Source organism: Sycon ciliatum, chromosome 1 (assembly GCF_964019385.1).
Source record: "Sycon ciliatum chromosome 1, ocSycCili1.1, whole genome shotgun sequence".
Taxonomy (NCBI): Eukaryota; Metazoa; Porifera; class Calcarea; order Leucosolenida; family Sycettidae; genus Sycon; species Sycon ciliatum.
In genome coordinates this window covers 26,759,553-26,786,417 of record NC_088643.1, presented here as the reverse complement: position 1 = coordinate 26,786,417, position 26,865 = coordinate 26,759,553, and the positions used below count along the sequence as shown (strand labels likewise).

At 46.9% G+C, this 26,865-nt stretch overlaps 2 protein-coding genes across 2 annotated transcripts; one reads left to right on the top strand and one right to left on the bottom strand.

Moving 5' to 3' along the window:
- Nucleotides 1–429: 429 nt before the first annotated feature.
- On the top strand, nucleotides 430–17,894 carry LOC135820935 (AP-3 complex subunit mu-1-like). Its single transcript, XM_065333998.1, has 14 exons — nucleotides 430–627; nucleotides 711–789; nucleotides 5,265–5,370; nucleotides 6,262–6,374; nucleotides 7,675–7,875; nucleotides 8,452–8,532; nucleotides 8,881–8,994; nucleotides 9,986–10,059; nucleotides 10,991–11,039; nucleotides 11,926–11,982; nucleotides 14,170–14,337; nucleotides 14,864–14,914; nucleotides 15,473–15,541; nucleotides 17,114–17,894. Exons 1-14 carry the CDS (start codon nucleotides 593–595, stop codon nucleotides 17,177–17,179), a joined length of 1,263 nt encoding a protein of 420 aa, XP_065190070.1. The 5' UTR covers nucleotides 430–592; the 3' UTR covers nucleotides 17,180–17,894.
- Nucleotides 17,895–18,386: 492 nt separating this feature from the next.
- On the bottom strand, nucleotides 18,387–21,179 carry LOC135820946 (guanine nucleotide-binding protein G(q) subunit alpha-like). The gene has a single exon (XM_065334009.1). It carries the CDS (start codon nucleotides 20,366–20,368, stop codon nucleotides 19,289–19,291), a length of 1,080 nt encoding a protein of 359 aa, XP_065190081.1. The 5' UTR covers nucleotides 20,369–21,179; the 3' UTR covers nucleotides 18,387–19,288.
- Between the last annotated feature and the right edge of the window lie 5,686 nt (nucleotides 21,180–26,865).

Genomic DNA, 26,865 nt, shown 5'->3' with positions numbered 1-26,865 from the left:
CCAGGTCAACCAAAATAGAAAGCGCCTGCGCAGTGACGCTATGGATGGCGTGTACGCGTATACGGCGTAGATCTACGGGACTACGGCAGTGTACAGTGCTGGCAACTGAAATCCGACCCCCTTGGCGGGGCGCCGCGCCGCCAAGGGGGTCGGATTTCAGTTGCCAGCACTGTAGTACAGTAAAGTTAGTTTGTAGCAGTTTTATGCGGCAAATCATGGTTATGTCATAGTCTCACGAATTCACGCCATGCGGACTTTGTACGCGACTACACGTCATTGTAGCCACGTGATGTGAGTTTTCCGGCTGGCTCATGACATACATGCAGCATGCAGCAGGCTAGGCGGCCCAAGGGCGGCCCAGCCAGCAACTGGCAGCAAGGGCCAAAGTCCAGATTTGCACACTCTGTCAGTCTTGAGAGCTTATTTTTTACTCTTATCATGCTCATCATGTGTGAGAAAGGAGGCCAACTACTTTGAAGAGACTCAGAACTTACAGAAGGAGAATTTCGTTTGGACCACGCTCTGGTTGTCCTGTGCTCTGCCGCATTTTGGCTGGTAGAACGCTGAGTAATGCCCCAGCACCGCCGTCAAGATGATAGATAGTCTTTTTATGATTAACGAGACTGGGTGAGAAATACCTGTATCCTGTCGAATTGTACTTTGACTGCTTGAGATCCGATGTACACATGTCCCGTTGCTGTTTGGTGTAGGGATGTGTTTATGGAAAAACACTGGAAGAGTGTAGTCAGCCGAAATGTGTGCGACTACTTCTTTGAGGCCCAAAACAAGGTGAGTGTCGGAGACTTGCGTAGAAAGTCCTATGCATACTCGTAGTTGTGTTTGAAAATTGTGCAGAAGTTATGATACATGTAATGGATTCTCCGGAATTTCGTTCGTGGCAACTTCCTAGGTGCAATCATTAAGTTTGACATTGTAACTAGTACCTATTAGCTTGTGAACTACTAGTTTGTTTTGGTCTGATTCACATTTTTATTGGAAAATACCGCTGATAGGCAATTTCGAAAGCTAACAGGTTTTAAATAGGGGTGAAACGGTTCCATGTTTTTCATGTTCGGGTACCCGAATGCCAGCATTGTTTCCCACGGTTCGGGTATCGGTTCCATGCACTCTTTTCTCCAGACCGACAAAATGCATTCGCGACAATTTTTTTTAGAAAAAAACCATTTTTACGAGCAAGAATGAGACATCGGAGAGTCCAAGTGCGAAGAAGATAATGACCAGAAAACTCTTTGGAAGAGTGGGGATCGTTAGGTAAGACATTTAAAATCTTGAGTAGACGACGTGTACATGTATTTGTACAAGAACGAGATTTTTCGAGTCTCGGTTCGAAATTTGACGGAACGGGTACCCGATTCTTTTCAGCTGGCGGTTCCAAAACTGGTTCCTTACCCGAACCGTTTCACCCCTAGTTTTAAATAATTTTTAAAAATAGTTTGAAAATAATCCATGTACTTGAGTAATGGGACAGATACGCGTACAGCTGCAAGCAAGAGTCCACGACCCCTCCCCTGTTTGATATGCGCGGCGTACTGCCTTCATTGCACATTTAAAAGTGGCAATCAAGCTGACTGGATTTGATTTCTTTTTATTTATTCATTCAACATCTCCTGGATTTATCTTTGGGAACCAATGGCCACACCGGGTTTACATATTTCACAAGATGCCAAGAAATGACCAAATGCTAACAGTTAGTACACGTACGTATGCGCATGCAAACACACGCTTGCATTCTCGCACTCACCTTTGAGCTTTCCCATTGCCGTAGGCAATGATAGCGAAAGGACACACACCACACACACACACACACACACACACACACACACACACACACACACACACACACACACACAGGCCAACCATTATGTTAGAGGTCTCATGCATGTGTAATGTCAACTGTCGTGATTTGTGTGGCTGAAACGGGGAGGGGGGATACACTTGACCTCTCGCTCTGCAACTCAAGGCTATCTCGTTCCCGCCAAAATCCGAGCGTACTCTCACTTTCAGTATGCGTTGGATTTTGCGTGACTTTCTTGGCTTCTGCCTCCAATGTTGTTCATTCTCCAGACTGGGAGTTTTTGGGCTCAGTGTTCTCATTGTTCTTGATTCCATGAGCCCAGTATACTGTGAATGAACACACTTTTTAACCCTTTAGGGCCCACAATCTTTACTTATAAAGAAGAGGCACCTGTGACGTGTGTGTGTGTGTGTGTGTGTGTGTGTGTGTGTGTGTGTGTGTGTGTGTGTGTGTGTGTGTGTGTGTCACGCTCCTTATAAAGAAGAGGCACCTGTGACGTGTGTTTTTGTGTCACGCTGAAGCGCTGCGGAGCAGCGCTGCCCTGAGCACGCGAAGCGTGCGAACAGTGTAGCACAGTGTAGCTAGCGGCCGCAGAAGCACTGAGCACGCGAAGCGTGCGAATCGTGTAGCTAGCGGAAGCAGCCACAGAGGCACTGAGCACGCGAAGCGTTCGAATCGTGTAGCCACCACCACGTGCTGAGCACGCGAAGCGTGCGAACAGTGTAGGTGGTAGCGCTTATAGCAGACACGATCAGTACGAGTAGCAGTAGCAGCCACGCGCAGAAGCACTGAGCACGCGAAGCGTGCGAATCATGTAGCCACCTAGCCTAGGCCATAGGTAGCACTAGCAGCCGCACAAGCGCTGTGGACCACGTGAACCGTTCTCTGCAAATAGAAACATCTGCAACAAAAGGATACAAAAGATCTGCACTGACTGCACTCTGCATCTGATCTGCATTGAAGAGCGCATCGCACTTTTGTTCGTAAGTTTATGAATTTTTTGAGCCGCTTCATCCGGCACCAGGTGATGGACAACCCTGACCAGCCTCCCGAAGGCGTAACAGACGTCCCTCCTTCTCCTTCCAACCATGAAGAACCTCCCTCACCAGGACTTCAGCGGTCTGGCCACCACCACGTGCTGAGCACGTGTGCTGTTCATGTACTTGCTTCACCCGCATGCCACATTCGGCCAGGCAACGCTGGCCGGGGGTGCTGCTAGTTATTTCAAGAAATGCACTGCATACGCGAGCCCAGGTACTTATCTGGTCGTAACTTTGGTGTCCTTTGGCCGATTTTGGTGATCTTAGGCTTTCTGGAAAGCTCTTGGCCAGAGGAACACAGCGATAGCCAGCAATACATCACTCGATCCACAGAACCAGCGCCGCAGCACGATACGGCGCTCCAAAGCCAGCATTGCGAGCGCCCAACTCAAATTCTCTGCCATTTCAACAAATTGCATCGCAGATCGCTCCAAATTTGTTTACTGGAGAGCTGAGAAACATGCCTTTCCGATGACGTGAACTATCTGTAGCTGCGTGGGCCGCGAGTGAGGGGAAACCCCTAAAAACGAGTTCGAAATGCACGCGCTCAAGTTGACTCTGCTGAGCGAATTTAGTTCGAGTCTTGTATCTCCGCTCTCCGAACTCGGATCGCTTTCGGGTTTTTTCGAGCCGATAGCTGAGACAATTCTAATGTCGATAGCCCTTTCGATTGTCCGATTTGGTCAAGGGACAGCCGAGTTACGCCAGGTTGCGCTTTGAAAAGTATGCACTGTACACTGGTACGGATATATCCGTACTATGGGCCTCAAAGGGTTAATCAGGTTAACCTGCTGTGCCATGATTAGAAATTCAACCCTTTCCATGCTGGCCTGTTTTCCCCAATAAACTGGCACTCTAGCGCACGAATTCTCCTGGTGGAGTTTGGGGGCACTGCTCCGGACGATATTTATTCTCATTCTAGTTCACCAGGATTGAATTTAACCAAACGATTCATCCTGGGCTTGTTGGAAAGGTCAGGACCAAGCGAATCTATCCTGGAAGCTCTCAGCTCCATAAACCCACCAGGGCCACGTCCACAACCTCTCCAATCTGGCCCACCGTGCCTTGGAACGAAACAACAACTCTGCCACACCTTCTTTTTCAGCTCCTTGCTCAAATTCAACCAATTTTCACGATTCAAACTGCTCTGCAAAGCTGAGATCCATGCGCTTCATTTGATGTCCATAACGCATGCGCTGGTCGAAAGGGAAATCCCCTGGCATGCTCCAAAAACTGCGAAGTCACAAACCAAAAAAACACTATCGGTGTAGCTGTAGGCCGTGATTCCCGCGTTCATTTTGTCGCCGCGAAATCAATCTTCATCCTATTGCGATGAGCTTTGTATCTCTGGAAAGCTGAGTTCAAGACCTTTCCTACGGCGTGTCGTTTGTGGAGATTTGGATGCTCTTTCACAGAGTAATGAAATTTTGTACACTTATCTACTGTAAAAGCCATTATTCTAACGAGGCGCATATATAACGATTTCCCAAAATTGATTGGTTTCCGTGTACCAAAGGTAACGATTCTCACTCAGTCTCCATGCTCAATAGGACAGTATATGTATCGATTTCTGTATAACGATTTCTATTTTAACGACAGATTGCTCCTCACTAACTCGTTATATATATATGGCTTTTACAGTATTCACCGCGATACACGATGTAAACCGAAGCGTGTGTAAACAGTGCTAAACACGTCATCAGAGAATCGGGTAGGGTTTGATGCGCGTGTAAACACGTCATCAGAGAATCAGGTAGGGTTTGATGCGCGTGTAAACACGTCATCAGAGAATCAGGTAGGGTTTGATGCGCGTGTAAACACGTCATCAGAGAATCAGGTAGGGTTTGATGCGCGTGTAAACACGTCATCAGAGAATCAGGTAGGGTTTGATGCGCGTGTAAACACGTCATCAGAGAATCAGGTAGGGTTTGATGCGCGTGTAAACACGTCATCCGCGCGCAAAGGGCTAGAGAATACTAGAGGAACGAGGTTATTAGGTAGGAATGTGATAGCGTTACTATTATCAAGAGTACATAACCCGCAAGAGTGTACAACTGCCTGAACAACCTCTTGCCAGTGGTGCGACGGCAGAACGTCACCGGGCATAGTTCATCAGGTTGCGCTGACAAGTAGTGCAAAGTGACCACCAGAGACCTAGTATACCGGTGGTAGTGTGAACCCAAAGCCGGTTTGTGTGCAACCCTGTATCTATCAGTCACAGGGTGCAAATAATGTACACGGGTTTTTCATGTGATGTGAAGTTCAGCCGTCGCAGACCCCATGGCTGGAGTTGCACACTCTTCCGTGTTATGTACTCTTGCCATTATGCTATGGGGGCAGGTTTGCAACATTGTAGATCCATCCAGCTTGTGTTTCGTGTTGAATCTTCTTGCCCAATTTTGTTGCAGGCAGCTGCTCCGGAAGACGTGCCACCCGTCATCTCCACTCCACATTTCTACTTGATTAGTGTCTACAAGAACCGTGTTTTCTTTGTTGCGGCTATTAGTCAAGAAGGTAGGGCATTGGCTGACGTTACTGCTTTTGGACTAGCAGACGAATGGTTGTCGTGTCTTACGATGAAAACCAAATTTGTCTGTTGATCTTGCAAGACAATGTGCAGTAAATCTGCCGTTAGCTACCTCCGCTGTTCGTGACCATCTACTATCACCGATAATTATTATTGTTGTTTTCATGCACTTACAGTTTCACATACAATCTGATCTGTCCAGAGCGACGATCTGCTGTAAGCAACCAGCAACCCTGAATTGTACATAGACACTACCTGCCATCCTGGTGTGTTTAACCGCGACCTAGGTTCAGTGACGTGTGAAATAGCAATACTGTATAAATGCGTTATTTTCGGTGTAACTTTAATTTCGGTACTTTCGTTAGAGAACCTGGTACCTAAATTTTGATTACGCTAAATGGTACTTGAGTATGCAATGTATGTAAACGGAATACCAATCACCTAATTCTAAGTTACACTTGAAACCCACCAGGTTCCCGACACAGATATTTGTATGCACCTAGAATTACATATAGAGTAGCTTGCATGCAAGCGCTGGCAGCCTAACTTGCCTGGCTGAATTTTGTTTGAAAGTTTTGTACTAAATGTGCCGTAAGCATTCGCTCTTGCTGGTTGAACCAGAGAGCGGTCACTTGTGTCAAGTTCTGACACCTCTCTCTCTCTCTCTCTCTCTCTCTCTCTCTCTCTCTCTCTCTCTCTCTCTCTCTCTCTCTCTCTCTCTCTCTCTCTCTCTCTCTCTCTCTCTCTCTCTCTCTCTCTCTCTCTCTACCTACCTACCTACCTACCTATCTATCTATCTGGATATATCTGTGTGTTCTTTCTATCGTTCTCTCCCACTTCTTACCTTGCGGGTTGCATTTTGTTGTTGTTGTTCACAGTTCCTCCTTTGTTCGTCATTGAATTCCTTCACCGGATAATGGACACTTTCAAGGAGTACTTTGGTGGCTGCAACGAGTTGGAAATCAAGGACAACTTTGTGATTGTATATGAGGTAAAGAAAGCACACATTTCATTTGTGTAAGGATAGGTTGAGATGACGTTGTTTGTGCCTGGATGTTGCCATGATCCTTTTATCTTGTTCCCTCGCTTGATTTTGTTTTCTAAGGACCTTCGTGCTCCGAATTAGCTCACACAGTCTCGACTAGAGCTGTGTCGGACAGCCTTTTCTTCAGGTGTCAGGTCCGGGTAATTTTCTTCAGCTAACACAGGTTCCACCCTATCGGATAGCACTGCATGTGCTATGGAAACGCTATGCCCCCTTGTATCATTTATAGTGGAAACGAAGCGTGCCCTCTAGGCTCTTGGTGAGCTGGATTTCATTCTGTCCAGCAGCAGCTTTCCAACAAGCCCAAAATCGGTCAGATAAACCAAAAACTATGCAGGTGTGGAAGAAGTTATGTTTTTTTGGGGGAAAAAAAGCTAGGGCCATAGCGTGAAACAAGAGAGGTTGAAAGCTCAGAGCCCTCGCTCTGCTTTGTTTTTACCTAGGTCACCATGCGTTTTATTCGAACTACTAAGAAACGTCAATACAATTATCGGGTACATGTACCGTAAAGTACCGTTGATCCGCCCCCTATCTTATTTCCGCCCCCTGTAGAATTTTTGCCTGTGAAGCGACTTCAGTGTATGCATTGAAATACGGTGTTGAACGGGCGCATGCACTGCTGTACACAATACGTGCCAGGGCAGGATCAGGGATGAATTTATCCTGTATCGCATCGCAGTTTGCGATGCAAAATCGATCTACTGCTACTCAAAAGTCACCGTGACTCGCAGACAAAATGGGCTTTCAGGCATCACTCTCAAGAAGGACAATCTGGTAAACACCCAACCTTCAAAGAAAAAATGCTAATCAAAATCAAAGGCTGCTACACAATTGTGATTTTGTATAGCAGAAACTGCTATGCAAAAATATGACAGTAAATTCATCCCTGAGGATGAAAATGTGCACAGTCCAACATGCCAAGCCTGATCTTCTGCGTCGTTATACATCGTACTGCACTTGACCGACTTCATCTAAGTCCCGCCCCCTGCTGAAAAACCAGCTGGGAAGCGACACGGCATGGGGGGGGGGGGTGGTCAACGGTACTTTACTGTGCAACTGTACTTGCTTTTGTATTGCAAAGGCGTTTCTAGCAGTTCGAATAACATGCCTGATGACCTCGGTAAAAACAAAGCATAGCGAGGGCCCTGAGTTTTCAAGCTCTCTTGTTTAGGTTTGTGTCCTGGATGCTGCCTACAGAGGTGTGCTGTATCTTGCTGTATCTTGCTTATTGCTTTTTGCCTGGTAGCTGCTGGAGGAGATGCTTGATAATGGATTCCCATTGGCAACTGAGCTCAACGTTCTGAAGGAAATGATTCGTCCGCCAAGCATGCTCCGTTCTGCTGTGGACTCAGTGACAGGAGGTTCTCATGTGTCTTCAACCCTGCCCACTGGGCAGCTGAGTAATGTACCGTGGAGACGAGTGGGTGTCAAGTATGCGAACAATGAGGTAAGTTGCAAAGCCAGCAGCTGTCTTGTTTATATTACATGCGGATGCGTTCCTCCCTTGATCTTCCTTTGAAGTATGCTCAGTTTTGTTTACTTGATAAAGAAGAATAGATTCCACGAATAGAAGTAGATGGTAAATGGTCCTGTTTACTTGGTCATCATTAATTTTGTTCGTGCAGAGCTCCAATTACTGTATCGTAACGTTAGAAGTGTGGATTTCCAGTATCTTGAGTGAGCGCTGGGTGCTTTCTGTGGAACTCTTGACATGCCCGTCTGAACATCATAATTTCATCAGGAGCCGGCGCAAGAAACGGAGGCTACGGCTTGTCTCGTACTTCATCAATATCAACTCTATCAGCCAGTTATGATCCAAGCGCATGCGTGTGTGTGTGTGTGTGCGCGAGTGTGCGTGCTTGGTATGATTGTGGTGTAGAGAGTAAGTAGTAAAGGTTATTTTATTTTATTGAAGACGCAATGCACGCTGCGCTCTTCGGGCGGTGTTCTTTGAAACCATTAGCAATGACCGGTTTGCCAAGACATGCATATGTTATTTCCGTTGCTTGTTATTACTGTATAGGTGTACTTTGACTTAATCGAAGAGGTGCATTGCATTGTCGACAAGACAGGAACAACTATCTTCGCTGAAATTCAAGGATCGGTGAGGCTTTATTGGTGATCACTCTTCTATTCACTTAGACAGTATTTGAGAGCATTGGGCGCTTATGACTGGGTCCATAGCTCTCTGAGGCATCTCCAAATCAGGCATTTTGCTACGGTCTGTCTGTCTCTCTCGCTCTCTCTCTCTCTCTCTCTCTCTCTCTCTCTCTCTCTCTCTCTCTCTCTCTCTCTCTCTCTCTCTCTCCCTCCCTCCCTCTCTCTCTTTTATGAATGGAAGATACCAGTTAAGAAGGCCCTTCACACTTTGAATTACGTGGTTTGAAGCAGGCATTTAAAGACTTGGACACGACTGTATTTAGCTTTGCTGTCATGCTCTTCCCGTGTACAGGTTGAAGTCTGCTGCAAGCTGTCTGGTATGCCCGACTTGACCTTATCATTCGTCAATCCTAGGATCCTTGATGATGTTAGCTTCCACCCATGTGTACGATTCCGACGCTGGGAGGTATGTTGGTTCATGAACAGCGGTGTGACAGCGTGCATTATTGTCGCCACTTCCTGGAAGTACACCAACCACAGCCTTTCATATCCCCTCTCCCCAGAAAGTGTATGAACATAATATCATATTCTGATATACGCTTGACATGTGTAGCACACATGAGAGCGTCCATGCAACATTAATGAAATATACGAAAAGTGAAAACGTCTTCTTTTACATTTTCCTAGTACGATATCGGATAATGTATACTGTAAAACAACAAACTTTCGCGAGCGATTATCTTTCGCGACTTTCGCGAGCAGGGTCGAATCGCGAAATTTTGACACGCGAATATGAAATTTGTACTATTAGTATTACTTACTACGCGATGCGTCGATGTAAATGATCGATCGTTTTGCAGCAGATCTGTAGTACAGTACATGCGCATGCATCACTCACTGCACTGGCTGTAGTACATTCACAGCGCTGATCGATGCTTGCACGGCCGGCTATGTCCAACCAAAGCGCGCAGCTGTTGCAACGACGGGTTACGTACGAACACCAGTCTTGCAAGTAACAAACATTAGTTGTCGTTGGAGTACGGCGACTTTAACCAGAGGAGAATAAAACGATCGACTGGAGAATGTCTCAGTGTTGTGGAGAGTGTTGTTGAACTTCTTGGAGCGTTTGGCCAGCTTGCTGTTGCGTAGATTTCAGTGTTGTACTGCTCGAAGAAGTCTTCTGAATTTTATCGCGATGAGTATCGCAGTGGCTCAGTGGCCCTTGATTCCTTCTTTCATTCTTTGATTTCTTCTCTCATTCTTCATGCACTCTGCGCCCAGCACTCCGAGGCTTCGTAAAATAAAATTCTTTGATTTTCGGTGGAAGGTAAAATCGCTAAAATTAATCGCCGCTAACTGGTCCAGTTTGCCAAAACGCTAAATTTAGCCGCCGCGAAAGTTTGTCGTTTTACAGTATGCATTATAAGTATGGCTTTCCTGACTGTGCTTTTGCTCAGGCTGAACGTGTCTTATCGTTTGTCCCGCCGGATGGAAATTTCCGTTTGATGTCATACCATATCACAGCTCAGAAGTAAGTAGTACTGTTAGGGGTATTCTGTTGTCTAAGGGCAAGTGCAAATTTCTGTACAGCCAGTCATCTGGGCACTGGGTAAAATTATGATGTTGGTCCGAGGATGCTGGGATGCTCTGCTCATCGTGACCAGATTTGAAGCGTGTTTATGATTCTATCGGGGCATGGTGTGTTACAAGACTCTCAGACTAGTGGTGAACGAATGTCAAAACCTACTAGTCGAATATTCTTCAGCTTAACGAACGAATATTCTTTTGGTAACACAGATGACATCACATGCCCTCCTCTCAGTCATTTGATGGATATTGTCAATACTAATATTATATTATTAGGTATGACAAACGGCAGTGCCACGTAAATTATACTGCCACATAAGGCTACTTCGAAGTTCATAAATGTTATGTGCACCATTGGCAGTCCAGTAAGGACATACATGTGGATGCATGCAGTACAAAGTCACAGGCAGGCTGTACGCACTGCACTGTACCGTGTTCGGCGTGCATGTATGTACAGGCACTGCATTCGAAGTGACGTAACGAATACTCGAATGTGACTTAACGAATATTCGAATGTAACAAACCGAACGAATGTGACTTAACGAATATTCGTTGACTCAGACCAATGTGATTCGACTCAGTACCCCCCAAAGACTGCATGCTCTGCGGCTGAAGAAGTATTTGTTACGTGTTACGTTTTTCCCTTTTCATATCCTTCCAACTAGTGAATTTCCTTTTTGATACGTGTGTAAGTCAGTTTTGTGTGCCGCCAGCATGTCCTGGTAGCGGTACATGTATACTGTGCACATGTGAAATGAAACTTGATTGTGATGGTGGCGGCGGCGATCCTACAGATCAGGAAAGGACAGTCTGACTAACACATGCTAAACACGTTTTCTTTTCACGTTTGTTTTCGAATGTGTTAACGTGAACAGTATTGTTGCACTACCCATCTACGTCAAGCCATCCTTCTCATTTAAAGAGGTAAGACGTGTTTCTAATGAGCTTGATCACTGCCGATGTCGGCAGGCTTTGACGACATGTAATCTCTTCGTATCAAGCAGAGAATTGATATAGTGACGGGGTAGAGCCACATAAAATTAATTCGTTGTTTTCTGTCACTTCGATCGGCTGCAATAGGGTCAGTGGGTCAGGGATTTTCTTCTTTTCTTTCTGCGGCCAACCATTTGCAGGTATGCATTCCAAACTTCACACAATTTAGCTCTGTGGCCGTTTATCCGCGCTCGGTATACTCCGTAAAAAGCCAGTCTCAGTTATAAAGCCATGGTTTTGTAAATGACATACGTTCAAAATGTGGTTTTTTACTTTCTTCAATGAAGCGGTATGTATTATAAAAGTGTGTATACTAACAAAGCTTTCAGCTCGGCACAAACGGCAAAGAGCGGATTTAGATTGAAAATGCCCTGTGTACTTTGACGTTTAGGCTATGATGTAGCAAGTGGGTCATTTTGCATGAAAATAGCTAGGAAAACAGCGTTGTTTCGAATATACCGCCATGGATCTTAAGGTGCAGACACCAGACATACGGTGAACGTCTGGTGTCTAAGTAATTTCCTTGGATCGCGTTTAGTGGCGGATCAAATGTGACTTTTTTTATCTCTTCGTTATACATGTACATTCTCTTCCCATCTCCACACTCCCCCCAAAAGACTAGTGACTTTTTCGGTACCTTTTGATCTGTGAAGATTAATTTCTTCTCTGCCCATGCCCTGGCTAGTGCGCTGTTCTCTCAGTGCTTTCCACTTGGTTGTAAGTGATGTGTGTGTGTGCGTGTGTGTGTGTGCATGGTGCTGTAATCATGATCATGTTCTCACTATTCTGTTGTTTGTTGTGTGCTGATGGTGTTCAGGGACAGAGTGGACGAATTGAACTGACCGTCGGTCCCAAGCAAACAATGGGCCATGTGGTAAGGGTTGTCAACATTCACAACATAATTATTTTCTTTTCCCAAGTAAAGCTACTCTTGTTTCAGTGTCTGAACAGAACTGTTAAACTTCAGGCTCTCCACAAGCCACGTTTCCACAAGTATTTTCATTGCCTTCTCTTCAGGTGGATACAGGTAGAGAAAAAAACATCCAGTGCAATATCTAATTTGAAGTAATTTCCAATGTAAATGTGTTTATAGTCAGCAGTACGAGGTGTTTTCCTTGGATTTTTGATGGGAATTACTAGTAGTTCTGTTCCTCGGTGTGATTGTATTTTGGTCTCCTAGGAAACTGTTTCAGTGTGGCTTCTCATTACTTTATTGAATGCTCAAAAGAACACTGAATCTCCTAGTGAAATTGCTTTGCTGCTGATGATGATTGGACTATCTGTATGCATCGCTGCATGCATCGCTGCATGCTGTCCAATAGTACTTGCTACTCTAATCCTCGCTTGTTGTCCGCAGCATCATACCATGTCAATGGCATGTGTTCAGTGTATAGTGTGTGACGTTGAGAGTGGGGGGCTACATAATGTAGTAGTAGTAGTAGTAGTATTCTTTTATTTTCCATCGGAAGCCTCAACAGTGATGAACACAACTCTTAAGAGGGCCGATAACAGAGTAGAGGGGTGTGGGGTCAGAAAAAATAATAATAAGAGATATTTAAACTAAACTAAACTGATACTTGGAACAATAAAGCAGCAGTAAGCAGTAAACACAGGTATACAATACAAGCGATGCAGATCAATGAGGCCGTTTGCTGAAAAGAAGATCAAAATACTTCTGAAAAGACGCTGCCGCTGCGTCTTTAAGCATGGTCATAATGGGATAAGGCAAGAATTAAAGAGATGTTTTTAAAAACGAATTTAAACTAGGAACGCAGTAAACACAGTTATACAATACAGGCGGTGCAGATCAATGAGGGCGTTTGCTGAAAAGAAGATCAAAATACAGTCGTCCCTCTCTAATCCGGCACCTTTTGCTACGGCGTTTTCTGCTGGATTAACGAGGGTGCTGGATTAAGAAATCCTGCCCTCTGACACGGCCCTACCCAATTGCATGCATGTATCATATGTACGTCAAAACGCAGGGTTTTTCCGTGTCGACCCAAGTATTTGGTGCACGGCTTTATATTCTCAATTGTTCTCCGGGAATATACACAGTGATAAAGTAAAACAGAGAACATGTTCACATGTACAAGAGCACACACACGCACACACACACACACCTGAAAATTGGCAGGACACTACTCCTTGCTAAAATAAGAAAGTATGGTTGGTTGACTGCCGTTGTCTCCTGGACAACATTGACCAGACTGGCCTAGCCTGGCCTGGCAAGGAGTGCACCTGTACGGTACGCGATTTATGACTGCCGGATTATGAAATCAAACTACGTGCAGTTTGAGCGATTCGTTTCAAAAAGTCACTGCCGGAGGCGGAATTCAAGTGCCGGATTAAGATGTAGGAATTGAACGAAAAAAATCGGTTTCGTCAGAAAGTGCGCCGGTTGGCAAGGGTTCCGGATAAACAAGTGCCGGATTAGAGAGGGACGACTGTACTTCTGAAAAGACGCTGCGTCTTTTAGCATGGTCTGAAGGTGCTTAGCAAATGTAGTGCGGTGCTGGGTGCGCCACTCCACAGGCAAAGAATTAAAGAACAGTGCAGCACGATTTGAAAAGGAATTGACACCGTCAGTCGTCCGGAATTTAGATATTGCAATAGCAGCATTAAAAGAGCTTCTTGTTGTCCTAGGGCCGGTTGAAACTTGAGGGAAAAGGTCCGTCAGATTTGGGAGAGGGAAAACGACATGATTAACATGGATAAATTTAGCAATGCTACGAATAAGGTAATGTTCAAACGGATCAATCGACAATCTAGCTAACAGCGTCATGACGTCATCTTGTAGTTTCGAGTCACAAGCAGCGCGTACAGAACGACGATAAACGGACGAGAGTCGCTGTCGGTCCTTGGCGGATAGCTTCATTGCAAAGCAAGAGCAGCAGTATAATAAGTCAGGCAGGATAACAGAGAGGATAAACTGCCGTGTTGCCTTCAAACTTAGTTGGTGTGTGCAGTGTGTGAGAGAGCATGTTCCCCGGGCTTACCTAGGATACTTGATCTGCTGCAGCGTTAATGTTGCTATTCCTGTCTTGCTGCTGCTGTTGTCTAGGTGGAGGATGTTGTCGTTGAGGTGATAATGCCCAAAGCTGTACAAAGTCTGAGCATGCACTTGGCTGGTGCAGGCGGACCCCACACGTACGATCCAGTCAGCAAAGTTCTGCGGTGGGAAGTGGGCAAGATTCAGCTGCATCGCCCAGTGGCTACCTTATCCGGATCGGTATGTCTGTCGATATTACTAATGCTCTATCTATTTATCTATCTCAATTAATGCTGCTCTACTTCTGTTTACAGTTTTTACCTTTGGGACCCCATCGATGTATGTCTGAACTGGCTCCAGTAACATCGATGTAATTTCGCACTAGAGGGACCGTGCTTATTTTGTCCAAGTAGTTACCTTACATCTGGAATGAAACACAGTGCCATGACTACGTCGGTGTAGATGCACCAATCAATGACGTACATTTTTCTATGGCACTCAATCCTGTGTTTCCCCCGTGGTGCTTCGTCATACTCGCACATCTCCACTCATTCCAAAGTTCAGTGCAGCCAGTCAGAGTATGTGCTGTGGGTGATAGCATTGGTAGGGGTTTGGTGACCTTGGGCCTGGCTAACATCTCTCCTTTCTTCTCTCCACTCAGTCTCTTCTATGTGTCTCCTATCGTGTGTTTACCTGCATGTGTGTGTGTCTGTGTGCCTTTGTGCATGTGTATGTGTGCCTGCATATGTATGTTTGCACTGTACAGGCCACGATGCAGACAGGTTCCGCTGCGCCGGATAGCAACCCGACCACGACGGTTAGTGTTCTTCCTCTCTTTTTTTGTCAAGAGCTGACACCTCTTTTCCATCTCTTTTCCATGTGATTCACACACATTCAGAGGGGGGGGGGGGGGGGAGCTTTCTGCTTCAAGCAGCATTCAAAATTCCGCACTTGATAGGAGATTCTTCCTCGACATTTTGTGTCGTCAGTAGCAGAACCGACCACTTTGCAGAGTTTGTCAGGCAGAAGATGCGCTAGGTTTAGGTTGATTTCAGTCCGGTGTTGAGCATTCCAATAGGTCCGAGCTGCCTTACATCACGCTTGTACTATCCCCAATGTTCATGTTTGGTTTTCATTAAGAAAAAAAGCTCGCATCAGGAGCTGCATTTCAATCCTTGAGGGTGGTCCCGTCGTTCCTATGAATGCGGGATGGCCAGTTCGACTCACTTTTACCCGAATTGTAAACTTTACTTCAATTTTTTAAGTTCCTATCACACAACAACGTGACATCACCCGAGTGGAGTTTTTATTCATTTTCTGTGTTTGTGTGCACGGCTGATGACTGGTTTGGACATGTGATTGCTATGCTTTGCAGGTTCAGTTCAACTTACCCTCTGTTGCCGTGTCCGGGCTGAAGGTGAACCGCTTGGATCTCTATGGAGAGGTTGGTTCTACATGTACATGTTGCTAGGCTGTCCTATTTGGTATAGGATGTTGTCACTGTTTTCTTCAGACCTCCACTCAAAGCCCTCACCTCTGCTGCATTGCATACTGGACCACTAAGTGAATTAATAGATATAGACCGGCATATTTACTTTGTATGAGTGATCATACATGACATGCATTATGCTCACGCATGCCACACATCCAAGCAAACCAAACAAAGGGAACAAACAGACAATCTTCCCACAGAAGAGATATACACGTGCAATTACAGTACAGGTAGAAAGCAAACACGTACTTCCAAGTACAGTACTGGTTCAAAGAAATTCAATTACCGTATTTCCTCGAACAGGCGCCACGGCCTGTATTCAAAACTAACGAAACATGTGCGGCCCTGAAAACCCGGTGTGTCACACTATACGTGCTGTATGTTCATGCGCACTGTTGAATCTCGGTTGTCTCAGAGGCTAGTGCACCTTCGTTCTTGTAGTGTTGAACTGTAAAGAAGATAGTATAGTGAAGGACATTGAGACTTTACTAGTTGCAGATCCAGCAGCAGCAGTCCATCATGGTGATGGAGATGAGGTGAAGGGGGCTTCAAGAAGACTTAGACGGCGAGATTTTCTAGATTCAAAAAAGGGGAGTTTCTTGTTCTCTGCCGCTTGATTTCTCTTCCGGCGCTTTCAGCACTTGTTCCTTTCACAGCGTTAGCGTCCACGTTCTCCTAGACAAGTTCTCTGATCTGAGTTCTGGTTTTGTAGCATTTCCGCTCCTTTAATAGTACATGTATGCTTTACGTTTCATCCTTTAGTCTACCTTGTTCAGGCAATATTGTCTTTTTAGGGGTCGATAAAATAGCGCGTAGTGCTCTTCGTTATTTTGTGAGAGGCCGTCAGGACGTGCTTGATTTGTTCCCTTGTCAAGATCGCCTTTGTGTCCTTTGTCTGAAGCGAGAGCAGCATCAGCTGCATGTGAAGGAACTGGACGCTATCCCGTAGCTGTAAAACTGCGTGCAATTTGTGAACTGTTCTGCACTTGTGTACAATAAACCCCCGGTTCAAAGAAACTGGCGGCACTTATTCAAGGGCAGCTGTTAGTCATTGGGCGGCGGGTGTTCAAGGAAATGCAGTGTGTAAGAATTTTAATGAGATTAGTGGGTTGAGCAGGAAGGAAAAATTCAGCGCATCTAGTGCTCCTTGCTAGCAAAGCATCACCACCCACACCGTGCACCAACACACACACACACACACACACACACACACACACACACACACACACACACACACACACAGCATGTCCAAGCCACTGTCATTTCTTGCTGCCCAAGTACCGGTATGGATCACCTAAATGACCGAATCAAAACAAAATTGCCTGCATACATGTACAAGCACAGCCTTTGATATGTTTCCTGAATGGAACCTATCTCCTGTTGTAAGTGACTACAAGTAACCTTGGCAAACACATTTTTCTGTTCTCGGTTCTTGTGTATTCTTTTCCATATGTGTGCATTATCTCTGCTATTGGATTTCATCAACTGTGCATTCTATGCTGTTTGTGTACGTTGTTGGTATAGAAATACAAGCCGTTCAAGGGAGTCAAGTACATCACCCGTGCTGGCAAGTACCAGATACGGGCGTAGCCAATGCTAACCTGTTATTAATTCTGGCCCCTTGCTGTGTGCCACATATTGCCATACTGCTTCCGTGTTTGCCCATAATACGCATGACAACACTATCATTAATAAAAGTTGCTATCAAAGCTAAGAAGTCCCAAATATATTTTGCTCTTGGCTTGCATGAAACAAGATTTCGGAGAAAAGCTCCCATCACTCTGTGTGTTACACACTAGCATGAATTCAGCATAATTCTTTTATTCTTTTGTTGTATTTTGCATATTAGTACATTACTACTATTATTATTATATCACTATGATACCCTGCGCCTGTGGCAATGAGACTTTTGGTGAGAGTCTTTTATTTCGCAATGCGCATATTGTTTGTTTGTTTGTTTTTCCATTCACTGACCATGTACTGAACTATTGATGCAGCCCTGTGTGCATCGATCGCTAACAGTTACTTACCGCCACGTGTAGATACGTCTACTGTATCTCTCCCTTGTTTCTAACTTAGTGACTATGTAGGACACTCACTTTCTTACCGCATTGAACCATGATAGGCGCCCAGATCTTACCGAGCCATCTCTTGACGTTCTTAGGTAGTTGTAGGGTGCATAGTCCGCAAGCATGTGCATTATTGTGCAGCAGTGGCAGCAGCAGCTGTCATTGTACCTTCTCACAGCATTCTTATAACTGTTGTGTAAGCACATGCCATAAAACTATCTCATCCCTTTTTTCAATCCGGGCAGCATGTGTTTATGTGTGCCTGATCTGCAAGTCACACGCCTGCTGCAAGTTAGGCAATAGTAATAATAGTATTTCCCCACCGCTCAGGACAATGGACTGATTGCGCAACTACAATGCATTTGTCAATGAAATCCGACCGCATGGGCCAAGTATGCACTGGGCACTGTGCAGCCTTAGACCTGCGAATACTGGGCTGTGAAATAGTGCAAGGTGCAAACTTGGCTGGCAAATTTCATTCAGCAACACTTCATCCAGACTTCGTACAGACATGAATACGTCGTGCAGACTTCATACAGACATGAACACGTCGTGCAGACTTCATATTTATGGAGGAGGATTGGTAAACTCCAAGAATCCGTAGGCACAACCAGGGAGTCGTCAAATACTAGTAGTTAATGACTCCCTGGGCACAATATACCAAGCTCAAACATGATTCAACTGCAGTCATGTTGACGAGCCGTGATCAGGTGATACGACTTGTCTGATATGGTATACAGTATTCTTTATTTCACTTCATCAAACGAACAGGCAACTACGAGTCATGCCTTCTCACCAGCCATACAAGGGCTGTAAGACTCTCACAGAATGATACGAAAAGATACTGAGAGTAAGTAATGTTACAATTTCACAATTCAGCTATTGGCTGTTTGCACAAAATATCACTAATAGGTATAGAACATGCAGACAACTGAGTGGCCGCATAGCTCATCCTCGTGTACATGTGTCTGTACTGAGTGGCCGCATGGCTTGTCCATGTATCTGTCAGCAATTCACTGCATGGCATCTACATGCCAGCCGGACAAAGAAGACGTAAATGAGATAGGAGGTGTTAGGGTGGTGTGAGTTCGGCTGCGTGTTCTGCCTGAGAGTTGAGTTTGGATTTGAAAGTGACGATGGAATATGCTCGGCTGTCCATGGAAGCTGGCTCAAGAATGGGCATCCTTGCTACTCGCACCGGCATGTATATTCCAGTACCGGAACAGTCGCAGGCTGCACAAAAAAATACTACTACCCGTTTGAGTCACAAGTGGGAAAATGAATTGAAACCTGTGGAGTCACTGAGAACGAGAAACCAACTACCTGAAGTATATACACACACATCCATGCAAGTTTGTGCTGGAAGTGCATGGAAACAAGAGCTCACACGCGTGCGCACACACACGCACGCACGCACACATGCACACACACACACACACACACACACACACACACACACACACACACACACACACACGCGCGCATGTGTACTGGCCGTCCCTCTCTTGCACCACAAAACGGCAGAAGGCCAAACCTATCTGTAACCATCTAACTGCATGTCAAAACGTTCATGTGTTCAGCCAGAACTCAGCCTAGCTTGATACCTCCCTCACCAGCAATCAGAGACAGCTCAATTCAGGGAAATACCCTCAATCGCACGGGTGATCAGGGTTTCCTTGACTGAGTCGAACACAAAACGAATATTCTCTGTATCCGTTGCACAAGTGTAGTGCCAGTAGATGGTGCGCTCATCGTCACCTTCCGTTACAGCCAGGTACATGTCTCGGATGAACTCTTTTGCAGCTTCTTCATCAGTTTGATCATCATAGGGACCTTCATACTCTGGAAAGTAGTCCTGAAGATTAGATGCTTTCAACTTGTCCGCCAGTAAGTCCTTCTTGTTGAGAAAGAGGATGAACGACGCCTTTCTGAACCACTGTGCTGTGAGAATGCTCTCAAACAACGCTAGGCTCTCCTCCAAGCGATTCTGTTCGGCATCCTCTACCAGCACCTCATCGTATTCGCTCATGGCAGCGAGGAAGATCACACTGAGCACGTTCTCGAAGCAGTGAATCCATTTCCTTCGCTCCGAGCGCTGTCCCCCAACGTCGATTACGCGGAAGCGCACTCTCCTCTCCGTGAAGTCGAAAGGATATTCGTTGAGTCCGGTAGTAGGTATACGAACTCTCAGCACGTCCTGTTCCGTTGGGACAAACATGGGATCAGCAATTCTTCGCAGCGAGCTGTAGTAGAAATCGGTAGAAGTGCTAAGCTGATACTCTCTTCGTCTGCTGTAGCACGCCTGCACTCCTTTATCTGCCCACAGTTGCTCCAACATATCAGCATACTCGGGTAGGAATTCCGTCACTAAGTCCGGTGTGATTGCCGCAATGGCCATCGCATGCGGCTTGTTATCCGTATCAGACAATTCAATGCCAAGCTTGTCCATGGCTTCCAACATAGCCTGCATTGACATGAAGATGTTCTGGTAGATATATTGGCGGAAATCAGACCGGTCTTTCTTCGAATAGCCCTGGCCATGGATGATTCTCATCTGCTTCACGAATGTACTCTTTCCAGACTCTCCGGCACCTAAGAGCAGCAGCTTGATCTCGCGATGTAGCGCAGTCTTGGTGCGCTTCAACTGCCTGTCGATCTCTTTGTTGATGCGTTGTGCCTCCCGGTTCTCCTCGGATAAGCAGCAGGACATGGCTGCTGCTGCTCGTCCCTGTCCGGACGAACCAACTTTTTTTGGTAGACGTGAACGCTCCGTTGAACGCCTCGGTGGCTAGCAGGTCTCTTGCCTTGTACTTGCTGTACTTACTGTATTCGCTGCACTTGCTATACTTGCTGTACGTGTTCGTAGCGGCAGGTAGGCTTGGCCGGAAACTAACCTACGGACTAGGGTAATGAAGATGACTTTCTACGCACAGGAAGTGATGGACCTAGTACCTGCAACTAGTAGATCTACCTGCTGGGTGTACCGGCTATTCCCACTGTTGTATCACTATCACAGTATCAGGCACATCCAGAGGACGGCTTGCATTAGTGAATACTGGTGGTAAAAGTGATAGCAGTAGCAGCAGTCCGCCACGAATTGGCTAAGCCAAAGGCATCATTGTGCTGGAGATCACTGCAACAAAATGGCGTTGAGAACTTTACGAAGATCACACGTTACCACTTACTGCTAGCTAGTAGGGGAAAAGCTGCGGTACTGGTTGGTGAGGCAGCTCCTCACTCTGTGCTTCTGGCTCTGCCTTCAGCTGTTCCCCTGGGCCGCTGGCGCACTACAAATTCCTTGCTCAGGCCAGTTTGTATGTAAGGATCACTAAGGATGCACTTACTTCCTGGATGTCCATATTATCTGCAGTGTGTGCGTATGTGTCCGTGAGCCACTCAATCAGTACCATATGTTCCACATGAATGCTCTAGGACGCGGCGAAAGTTGGTGGAGGAATATTTGTCCGGGCCAGAATCAGTACGCATGTACAACAACGAAGAATACATCAGCACCTTTCTCAATAACCATTAATTTTGGATGAAGAGAGATAGCTAGAGGTCATGTTCCACTACAATATCGGTACTTTCTCGCCAGTTTTCTCACCAGACATAAGAATGTAGAAGCCAGGCGTTCTCCCCACCACACAGCTGCCTGCATGCCTGAGTCTTCTTAGCGCCTGGCGACTCTATCTGCCCAGGGTCTTCTTTTACACTGTACTCTGTAGACTGTAGGATCTACTACTACTAGTACCACCAGTATCCTGTGTAAGGCCACTAAAGTAAGGGTGAATCTTCTGGTGTCTCTGCTGCATGCAGTTCTTATCCCTGCGCTACAGTTCAAGTGCTGGAAAGAGTGCTCCTCTTTGCTCTGTAGATATCTAATCATCTATACGGCATTCTACACTAGCCGGTCACTCATGATGCAAGTGCACTGCTTCACAATGCCAATGGCTTTGAAATGACCTTCCGGAAGAGCTTCAGCGACCACGTGCTGCTTGGCGATATAAGTGGAGTTGTCCCCTCTCCGATCCGACACAAAACTTTCGCTTCCGGTGAGCATGATCGTCGGTATGCAGGAAAGCAAGCTCATGGCGAGAGGAGCAAGTAACGTTATTGGTTATTCGGTGCCAGATTTTCACTCCAAGACGCTTATCGAGTGCATTTATTTGCTGCTACTTGCTGCATGCAGGTCCCAGGCCAGGGCCAGAGCAGTGGGATATCATAATCACTGAGTACGAGTACTGTAGCTGTAGACTCCCCCGGTAGGGTGTAGTACTGTATCCATGTACAAATGAAATTTCATTTTCACACCAAAAATCTTTTTCCCGCTTGCAATAACGACCTCTGTGCAGTTTTGGCAGTGTTCGATTTGTCGAAACCTGACATAGAGTCATCGGATTGGTCGGATTTGTGCAAGTTCGATTTGTCGCCATCCAGATCAGGATTCGACGGAATCGACGGATTCGAGCACCTGATATCACTCAGCTCCGACCTCGGTTTGCTCGGATGTTCTTTTTCGCTATCGATCTCTTCCTTGTTTTTGGACAAGATCTGTAGGAGCGTGTTCGTGAAGTGAAGATTGCAGAATGTTGTAATGTAACTATGTTGTTGTGGTGTTGTATGAACTTGTATCTCTCCACATTTTTAAAAAGTCGTTGAGCGATTGTGGCTGTCAAGAACCATGACAATATTCTCCGGTGCACCGTTGTAGTTGCCTCCATCATCTAAGGGACCATCGCAAAAGTTCGCAGAAGCCCCTGAAACGAAGAGCATACGTTTGGGGGGGAGGGAGTCGTGTCGAAAATCGCAAACCGGGCTTCAATTCAAAAAAGTATTGACGACATGTAGGAGCTGATATAGATTAGCATGCCATCACAGCCGGCGTAGATCGCTTGTCAGGACGCGTAGTCATGCGCGTGTCGCGTAGCTGGCTGCCTGGCTGTACACTGTGTGTAGTCTAGTACCAAGAGTCCATAAAACGCGTGGTTTATGGACTCTTGCTAGTACTACAGTACTAGCACTAGTAGTATAGTAGCAGGGGTTCATAGGCCGATGATATGATAGGGTTTATGAACCCCTGCTGTGTAGTATATTATTATTATAATAATTATTATGTGTGCAGCATCCAAGTGAAATAATGAAGCCCATATTGTGAATGTCGTTTCGTTTGAGGGGGGAGGGAGGGGGGTCAGGCCCGAAACTCACGGTCTTCGTTTCGGGGGCTTCTGCGAACTTTTGCGATGGTCCCTAAGGCAAGGAATTATCGCCAACTTTGTTTGGGGAGTTCTAACGTTAGGAGCAGCCAAGCGCCTTCTTCTACCGCCGACCTCGCAATATCTATGATCGTATTGTTGTCCCCTGGCCTGGGCCTTGCGGCGCGGGCAGGCGAATACAGACAGTCGATGACCGGAAGTGACAGCGTTCCGAATGGTCATCGCCTAGTATGGGTCACCAACAGCGACCCGGCCATACCCCCTACGCCTACGGCCCTAGCCTAGGCTAGCGCGCGGTATTCACAACTCCACGTGCGGCCGGCCCTGACTCGCTCTGCTGCCTGGTTTGGTGCTCACGAGGTGTTTGTCGTGCTGGAAACGGAGCGTCACTTGAGTCTGTAACAAGTGTAAGTACAGTAAATAGTTGGTATCCCTGGTGATGTTTTGGCTCGGAGAGCTAGAGCCCCACGACTCGGCACGAACGTATCTACTATTATGATGTACACGTGTTACTAATAATTACTTGCAAGCAGGGAAACTGGGAAAGGTCCGACATGCACAGGCGTTAGTTTTGCTGGCTTGCCGAGCGGACGGTCCGCTTCTCGTTTGCTCCAGACGGCACCGGCAGTCGTGAGTCAGTCAAGTATCATCCTGTCAGCAGGAAGCGCAAGCTCCACAGAGTAGTGGGAGATGGAGAAGCCACCTTCTTCTACAATAACTGCTGAGCTGCAACACCGCCGTCTCAGTTCGTTTGCACGAAACGAGTTACGTAACGTTACTCCGTCGTTAGATCTACATTCAATGATTGTATGTTCGCGGGAGGTTGATGATGGCATGCTGCCACCAGTATGCCATGCAGGCTATGATGCAGCATCCCGAAGCGGATCCGGACTCCCCCGTGACTCACGGCTCCTGAAGCGCGGGCACCAGACGTCGACACCCGGAATCCGTGGGTGATAGCGTTCAAGCACCAGTAACCCATGCACAAGCTCAAGCTGCACTGCACTGCACTGCACTGCATGCAGGTGATTGCCAGATTGGCGTGTTGAGATATGATTGTACTAATACTAATAGTGATACTGGTTGGTGTGCCACCGTGACATCAACTGAGAACCTATGCTCATAATAACACATTGTGAACAAGCAACACACACGTTCCAGGACCTCACTGGAGGAATCCACCGTGACCACCAAGAAGGAAGTTCTGAGCTTCCCTGCACTAGTCTCCAATGAGGAATGCAAGCATTGCTGTGAACGAGTCGCTCCGTAACACCCTCAAAGAACACAGCAAGCAATCCTTCAAAGGTCACACCAGACAAATCAGACCCCATCCCATGATATCAATGCTCGATGGAGTAAATGGTAAGTAGAGAGAGAGAGAGAGAGGGGGGGGGTGAAAAAAACTTCCTCAAGTGCATATTTGACGCCCTGGAAGTGGTACATATCAGGGCTAGGTAGCCATAAAGTAAGTATTATCAGGGGCGTCTGAAGGTAATTAGTGTGGTACGGTGTCAGCCATCTGAGGTGCAGTTTACTTGTTGGGAGGGGTGGCTCCGCTGAAAATATTCGAAATTTAGAGTCCAAATCAGTGCTTTTGATTGATTCACGGGGTACCCGGGGCAAAAAGTGGTACGGTCAATACCGTAGTGATCATAGCGTGTCCGACGCCCCTGATTATACGACTCTCTGGTACGAGGGCTGCTGGACATACTCGTGTATAAGTGCAAGTACAGTGATGTAATGGGAACTGGTGCGGGGCACCAGGCTACCAGTTTGCACTGTGGGTCGGATTTCCCCTAGCACAACACTAGTTGATTACCCGAAACGTCTGAGCCGAAGGGGACAAAAAAGATTTTTTTAAATCCACAGCACAATAGCACCTGTGTAGCTGTATGCAGGATGCGTGATAGTACTTTGAAGTACTCTTAGGTTGTCATCCAAATTTGTACTTGTGGGTGACGTTGAGGTGCTGAATCTTTCTCACTGAGCATCACCTTGAACTTACATCTCATAGTCGCCGTGTTGTTGCTTTGGCACCTGTAGTCCTGTAGTCCTGGTGTAGCATTGAGGTTTGAGTGCAATACTTCACCATTGTGTGCTTCTATTTCTAGTGTGTGGGCGCGAGCGCACGTGTGTTTGTATGTATGTTTGTGTGTGTGTGTGTGTGTGTGTTTGTGTGTGTGTGTGTGTGTGTGTGTGTGTGTGTGTGTGTGTTTGAATGGGTGTGTGTGTGGGTGTGACCCATCACTGTCTGCGTCCATGGTGTGTAGGTGTGCTAAAGTGTCGCGGCCCTCGGGCACCTGGCTGTAGCTGCATGTACTTCGAAGTAGCATGCAGCATGCAGCATGCAGGTTGCTTTGGTGCAACGTTTCACCAGTGTGCTCTCAGTGCGTGACTTGTCACCACCTGCTCTCTATAAATCTTGCATGCTGGCGTTTTCTTATTCTTTTGTCGGTTTCCTTCTGAAGAAGAGGGACTTTAGTGGAGAGGTTGTTCGATATTTGCTGGCTCTGGAGTGACTTCAGCTGCCTGTTGTTTGTCAGTGGTCCCCTATCTGTGTTCCGGTGATGAGGATGCAGCACTATGGTGTACGGATACTCTTTCTTCCCCTAATCATGCTGTCAATGGAACGTAGCATTGTTACCACTGCTGCAGTGTTGCCGCACCACAATACGTTACCGATGTGTTGAGGATGTGTGTGTGTGTGTGTGTGTGTGTGTGTGTGTGTGTGTGTGTGTGTGTGTGTGTGTGTGTGTGTGTGTGTGTGTGTGTGTGTGTGTGTGTGTGTGTGTGTGTGTGTGTGTGTGTGTGTGTGTGTGTGAAAACAAGCGACTCCATCCCCCGCACAGCGCTCTGGAGTGTGCTGGATAGGCTGGGTGTTCCGCCGGTTATGTTTGGACTCATCAAGTCCCTTCATGAGGGTATGATTGCGAAGGTGCGAGTCAACGGTAAGCTTTCCGACAACATCTCTGTGACTAATGGGCTGCGTCAAGGATGTACCCTAGCACCCACCCTCTTCAACCTGTATTTCAGTGTGGTGGTTGCGGACTGGCGCGCACGTTGTCCAGACGCTGGAGTTGACCTGCTGTTCAGAAACGGTCGCAAGCTGGTTGGGGACCGCACGGCGAAGTCCCGGTTATCCGCGACGAGGGTAACTGAGTCCCAGTTCGCCGATGATGCAGCGTTGTATGCAGCCACCAGAGAGAGATTTGAGTGCATGACGTCCGAGTTCATCTTGTGTGCACAACGATGGGGACTGACCGTCAGCATCAGGAAGACGAAGGGCATGGGCATGGCGGTGGGTCAACCAACATCGGTTGATCCCGTTCAGCTCGGTGGTGATAGCAGGATTGACATGGTGGACGGGTTCCGGTACCTTGGCAGCGTGCTCTCTGCTGACGGAACGGTGGATGCGGACCTTGCTGCTCGTTTGGCGCAGGCGTCCCGGCTGTTCGGCGTGCTCAGGTCTCCGATATTTCAGTGCGTACATCTCTCGGTCCACACCAAGCGGCTGGTGTATCGTGCTATTGTCCTTCCTGCTCTTCTCTACGGTGCGGAGACATGGCCCATCAAAGCGGGTCATATTCGCCGCCTCAACACCTTTCACCATCAGTGTATTCGCACAATTCTCGGTATCTCTCGTCGTGAGCAATGGGAGGAGAGATTGTCGTCAGCATCGCTGAGTGAGCTGGCAGGGGTGGACGTCGACATGGCCGATGTGATCAGGAAGCACTGCTTGCAGTGGCTTGGTCATGTTGCACGGATGAAGGAGACCCGGCTGCCCAAGCAGATGCTGTTCGGCGAACTGCCCTGCAAACGCCCGCAACATGGTCTCAAGAAGCGCTGGCGGGATGTTGTGTCCTCGGACTTTGCTGTCATCGGTTTGCCTGAAGCGGACTGGTATGACACAGCGCAGGAGAGATCCACCTGGTTTCAGTGTTGTCGACAGACATCCCGTGCCCCTACTACCGCTGTGACAGAGTGTTCTGTCGTC